This window comes from Echeneis naucrates, chromosome 14 (genome assembly GCF_900963305.1).
Source record: "Echeneis naucrates chromosome 14, fEcheNa1.1, whole genome shotgun sequence".
Taxonomy (NCBI): domain Eukaryota; kingdom Metazoa; phylum Chordata; class Actinopteri; order Carangiformes; family Echeneidae; genus Echeneis; species Echeneis naucrates.
In genome coordinates, this window is record NC_042524.1 from 14,758,761 (window position 1) to 14,764,947 (window position 6,187).

The following is a 6,187-nucleotide window of genomic DNA, read 5'->3' on the forward strand; positions in this document are numbered from 1 at the left end:
ATCTAATATATAAAGTGAGATTAAATCAGTTAAAACATCAGCTACAAAAGCAAAATTTATAAATATATATTGTCTAAAGTGGTGACTATGGCTGCCATACTTCTATATTACATGCAATAGGTAAATATGCATTTGCCTTAATGATTTGTGGATGTTGTTTACAATGAGGCAAAACTTTGTTTTTGCATATAGGTCCGCTAACTGACAATGTGACAAACCCATCTGCTTACCAGCTTTGTCTCAGATGATTAAATAAGTAAAATATTGAATGTGTTTACTTTTGATCTGTTTCATGTTGTACTGGTGTTGCATCAGACAGGGTTCCAATCAGCGGTAGTCACAATGAGATGTAAAGGAACACAGAGCTATATGTGCTGTCTTTAAATAGATTAGACCAGACAGTCACACTTTACTCCACAGGCATAGAAGTATTTGTTGATGTAAGTGAAGACTTTTGACTTTAGATTTGTGCCTAGACTCTACCTGCCTTTCATGGCTCTCTCTACCTTTGGCACTTCCTGTATCTGACAGCTCATCAAGGTTTAATGTTTTTTTTTTTTTTTGGTTTCTGTGTAGTCGCATATCAAAGAGGAGAATCTGTGTGCAGTGCTGGCAGGTGAGTGATATTTTTATCCCTTTAAGTTAGATGACAAGAAAAAGGAGAATGCATTAAAACAGTTGAAACACTAGGGGGAGATGTCTCCCTGCTGCAAATGATGAAATCCATCCACCCCACTGCTCATCAGTGATCAAGTCAAGAGGTTTTGATTGACAGCACTGTGGTCCTCCCTGTTGCAGACCTGGCCTCCTCAGCATGGGTGAGCCTCTAAACCCGCTGTGGCTCCCAGACAATTGGCCTAATGCATGTGCCAATCACAAGGACTGCAGTATCAACTGCTGCAATAATGGCAATGGCACCAGTGACAGCAACATGACAACATACAGCAGACCAGGTTAGTGTGTGTGTGTGTGTGTGTGCGTGTGTGTGTGTGTGTGTGTGGGTGGGTGGGTCTGTGGTGCTGTTGCACTGTTTCCAGCAATGCCCAAGGTTTCACATGTCCATGTGGTACTTTGTTTCATGTCCTCCTAAGCCGACTGCATAGCCAACTATGGAAACCATCCAGAAAACAAGCAGGTGGGGCAGCTCACCTCTGAGACGGCCATTTACAGCGATGTAAACCTTGCCAACAAGGTCAATGAGATCAAAACTTTCAACAGCTCCAACTTGTGCTACACAAGTCCAGGAGGAGATTCAGCCACATATGAGCCTATCCCTTACGCTACCACACAGCTCATTCAGGCCAGCATCAAGAATAAGGCAGCTTCTGGTGGCACTATAGCAGAGCCTCTGGACATCCCTTCATGGAAACAGCCCCCCAACCCTCCTCCAATACCAAAGGAGATGGCAGCAAAGATGCAGTATAACATAATTGAGCAAAACATGCTAAATAAAGGTAAATGAAGGTTAAAATCATTTACTTTGTACCAATTTTTTTGTTGGAAGATGCTTACAATTTGTGTCTCTGTTTTGTCATCAGATCATATGCACGGAAATGAAGGAATGATCCATCCCAAAACAGTCACCTACAACCAGACCCGTGATCACAGCACAGGAGGCTCACACCACAGCTCAGACAGAGGCAGCAACAGCACCTCGGGTAAAACCAGCAGCTCCTCCGTCTAATGGTGAATTTTGATGAGGCAAGCTGTAAATATTTGTTTACCTTGGTTTCATCTCTCAGGGAGTCAGAATCAAAAGAAAGGAACGCGTGCCGTGAAGATGCCAAAACATAATGCAGTAAGCTGGGGAGAAGCTCCATCTATTCCTCATACTAATGCCTGGGATTGTGATGAGTATAGCCTTCCCATGGAAAGGAGGTAGGGATAAAAGAAAGAAACACACAGATCCCCATTCACAGCACACACACACTTGTACACGTATATTCACTTTTAACACACTCATTAGTGCTGGAGTGGGCTCTCTAAAGCCAATGAAATGCATCCAAAATGTCGTGAAATATGAAGCGTTCCTCGCCAAATTTATGCAATTATTTTCTTTTAACTGACAAACTAGTGCATAATGTAATCTCAGAAATACTGCAGAATGTGTCAGGTAAGGCTACACCTTGTGCTGCTCATTATATGTGGCCAACCAGGTTCAAAAGGCTGAAAAAAGACAATATGATGAAGTTATCAAACTCACAGGTGCTTAATTGGAGGTGTGCTGTGAACACCTGCAAACCCTCTGTCATAACATGGCCTTGCTGTCACAGCCAACACATTCAACTGAACTAATTATACAATTTAGATATTTATATTGGCAGGCTGTAGGTTTTATGCCATTAAAACAATGTAATGAAACAGAATAAGAACAACTATGCGCACAGCATATTTCAGCACTAAAAACCAGATGGTGCAGAAAACTTATTGTTCTCCGTTAGACATTTCTTGATATTAGAAGTGTGTGTTTTTGATGGAGGACTGGAGCATTTGCATTCATGTCTAATGGTCCGTGGCTAATGTGTCGGGGCAGCTAGCTCCCATCGTTCCATCAGCCATTACCTCTTATCAGTTACCCTTTTCTTCTTTAAGTTTTAGCCCAGAAGAAAGAATAGAAAGCTGTCCTACTCCACCAGTTAGAGGGACATCCTCTTCCCCTGCTGAAGTGTCCTACAGTCATCCACCTACTACATCACCACAGGGTGACCTGAATGTTGGCTTGCACAATGGAGCCGAACACCTGAGGTAACCGGATAAAACGTTTCAGACGCCGCATTAGAATATTTTCAACTGATGCTACAGACAAGACACGACTGCTTTAATTTTTTATTACTGTCTCCAGCCAACACATCGCAGGACACACTCGTCCTCTCTCCCCAAAACACACCTACAGCTCCATACCCCTGTGCATGGACACTGATGAACAGGAAGAGGACGAGGAGGAGGCTGAAGAGGAGACAGACATAGGGCTCCCCGACAGTCAGCACACCCAGCATCACAACCAGCAGAAGCACCAACAGCAGCTGCACCAGCCCACTCCACACAAGCTGCTCTTCCATGGGCTGGATCACACCCCAGCCTCTAGCAGCGGGGATTTAGACCGATCAGTCACAGGGTCCATGGTTAACAGCTGGGGCTCGGCGTCTGAGGACAACATCTCATCAGGCAGGTCCAGTGTTGTCAGCACCTCGGAAGGATCCTTCTTTACAGATGGCGACTTCAACCAGGCTGTAGCCTCTTCACGGGACATCGTAGGCCTGCGCATGTGTAGATACCCAGAGGAGTCAGGTGAAGAGGTTTCTTTTTTATTGTGCACTTGTTGCTCGTTAGTTCCATGCACAGGTCTACTGTTTTGGTTTTCCCAAGATTATGCCACGTGTTTTAAAAAGCAATGCAATGCAGTGTTATGTGTTCGATAAATCCACGTAGTCAAGAATCCGCTGGATTCTGGTTTTCTACATTCTATCAACCACATTTCGAAATGTTATGCTTTGTTTTTGGTGTTGTTTTCACCAGAAACAAAGCCTATCAATAAAATCAAGTGACTTCGCTAAATTCCAGCTTTGGCAGTGTGTTCACTACATCGAGGAAGAGGGAGAAATGCTCTCAAATTTTCCCACTTAATATTTCACTGGAATAATTAACCTCTGAATAATGTCATATGTATGCAATCTAAACATTTGTGCTAAATAAATTTGTGTCACTATTTCAGGCCGGCGGCTCCAGCGTCCCAGCAGCCCCATGTCCACAGACAGCAACATGAGTCCTGCAATAACACATAAACGGCCCAGGAGGCATAAACAGAACCAGTCTGGTCAGCAGGGCTACCAACCCAAAGATGTCTTTAATGATGGTAAACATCAAACCAGGAATGAGATTAACGATTTACAAATTCACTTTATTCTACGTCTCTTAATGGAGCTTACACTTAGACTTGTATGTTCTGCTCTACGTCCCCAGACACTTGCATGCCTCTGAATTTCCCAAGCCAAATGTCCCTTGGTGACTATAAAGTAAGGGGGGCCACGCTGCCTCGAATGGGCTCTGGGGAGACCCGGGGTCGACGGGGCAGCACAGGGATGCCCAAGGTGAAGGAGGGCACATTTGAGCATAGAGAGAGCCAAGACAAGCACAAGACTCCGCAGGGAGGAAAAGGAAGTAGCAAAAGCCGACAGCACTCAGGTACTCAATGGATGCTTTAAATAAGAACATTTTAAATAAATAAGTGTCTCACCAATAATGGCGCTTTCTCTCTTGTCTCTCCCTCAGAATTGGGGGATGTCCTTCTGTACAGTCGCCCTTCTTTTCCATCAGGTCAGAGGGAGCCTGATGAGCCTAATTCGTCCAGCTATATGTCATGTGAGGGCTCAAGGACCAAACAGGGAGGACAGGTAATGTCTACGGGACAAGTGGAAGAGGTAAACTACACCTCCAGATGTCTTTGTCGTGCCTTTATGCCATTTGAAGTGTGGAAAGGTGTTTTTCCCTGAACGCATGCATCTGTTATCTATCCACAGTTCCTGAAAAGCTAAGAAGCAATGCGAGCACAAAAGGAATATCCTGCTGTTGCTTCAAAGGAGGACTCTGACCTTTACTATATAGAAAAAAAGACTAAAAATACTGCACAGTCCATGCTATCATTTTCTACTTCACATTTCTCATTAGGTGTTGGAAAAAAAGAAAAAAGAAAGTGCGCTCATGTTTAGGTCCACGGACTTAAATTTGACACACAGTTTATTGTTTGCTTTTTGGGGGACCAGCGTCCGCGAGCCTGAGCCACTGGTAGCTCAGTAAAGTAAGATGAATGCACATTCGATGATGGTTGTGAGTGTCTACTAAAATGTTGTCCATTATGACTGCTTGATGCGGTCCGTATGATCTTTGCCTGTCGGTCGTCTTGTTATTTTACTGTAATTGATATTCAGTCATAACCAGCCATCTTGTAAACTGTTGAAATTGTTTACTGCCACAGAAGTGCTTCAAATTCAGAATTTATAGAACAGTGTTAATGTTTTATAAGTGATGTACATTTGTCTTTGTATTATTTGTTCTACTTTGGTTATAAAAGCACAATCACTTAATTTTATTGTAAGTCATTATTATATGACCTCTAGTCTGGAGGAACTCAGTTTTTGTGGTCATTTCATCAGTTCAGGCTGATGAAATGAATTGTTAATTGTGGTTGTGAATTCAGCTGTGTTCATTTGAGCTGCTTTCATTCAGATTTGAACTATCTTTTGTGTGTACTGAGAGAATTGCATGCAGATTCAACTGTAGGAGGTTTTTTTTTTTTTTACTCAACACCTTAACTTCTTTGTTTCCCCCCTGGGATGATGGACATTCTGGTCATGAACTGGTTTCATTTATATTTTCTCTGAGTCCATTTCATTTAAATCTGCGTACCTTTGACTCTAGCTATAACTCCTGGACTTGGGTGTGACCTGAATACAGTAAATAAAATTACTCATAACAGCCTGAAATAGGAGAGAAAAAGTAGTCAGCTGGTATAAGACAGTTAATATTCTCAGACTGTATGTATAATGAAAACTGCTATTGTCTATTTTTCTCAGAAAAAAAAATACATGCAGATTGTGACATAGATCTTGGTTCTGTTCTCGAAGTTGTACATGGGACAAAAATGTCACTTTAACTTAGTCTGTTTGAATAAATATTGCTGTTCCTTTATCAACTACAACATATAGTCTCTTATCTCACTTCTGTAACCCAGTCCTTTCCACTTCCAGATGAAATGGGGCTTTTGCTCACTGCAAAGAAACAGTTAGAACGAAAAGCTCTACAATCAACTTCTGGCCATGAAAACTGCAGGACCATTGAACTCATGTCTACAGTGTTTGAACTTTCATGACTGGAACTTTGAGACACACACAAAAAAAAAAAAAAGGCATGATGATTGTGATGCTTTCTGATCGCATCATGTGACAAAACATGGACAACTCATTATTTTAGAAAATAATGTCATATTTGTCTTGAAGCTTCTGTATACAATATTCAGTTAGATATTCTGAATAGTTAGTTATTTTGAAACATAACTGAAGTGATCACAAAGTAACCTGCACTGGTTAAGACCACTTACTGTCTAAACCACAAAACTGAGTATATTTAAGGACCAGTGAACGGAAAATTGTTGTCATTTTCACTCCATTATTTATATTAAAGCACCTCCAAA

At 41.9% G+C, this 6,187-nt stretch overlaps 1 protein-coding gene across 4 annotated transcripts in view; it reads left to right on the top strand.

Moving 5' to 3' along the window:
- The window catches only part of LOC115054117 (roundabout homolog 1-like), a 72,982-nt gene extending 67,081 nt beyond the window's left edge, over positions 1–5,901 (top strand). For 2 of the 4 annotated variants that reach the window (XM_029519143.1, XM_029519145.1), the window contains 11 exons: positions 577–616; positions 799–953; positions 1,092–1,454; positions 1,539–1,658; positions 1,743–1,878; positions 2,593–2,745; positions 2,843–3,288; positions 3,713–3,853; positions 3,961–4,182; positions 4,270–4,418; positions 4,518–5,901. In XM_029519143.1, the coding sequence (XP_029375003.1) occupies positions 577–616; positions 799–953; positions 1,092–1,454; positions 1,539–1,658; positions 1,743–1,878; positions 2,593–2,745; positions 2,843–3,288; positions 3,713–3,853; positions 3,961–4,182; positions 4,270–4,418; positions 4,518–4,532 (1,940 nt within the window). In that variant the 3' untranslated portion in view covers positions 4,533–5,901. The remainder of the gene's footprint in view (positions 1–576; positions 617–798; positions 954–1,091; positions 1,455–1,538; positions 1,659–1,742; positions 1,879–2,592; positions 2,746–2,842; positions 3,289–3,712; positions 3,854–3,960; positions 4,183–4,269; positions 4,419–4,517) is intronic. The other 2 variants (XM_029519146.1, XM_029519144.1) reach the window with 2 other exon arrangements.
- The last annotated feature ends 286 nt before the right edge of the window (positions 5,902–6,187 follow it).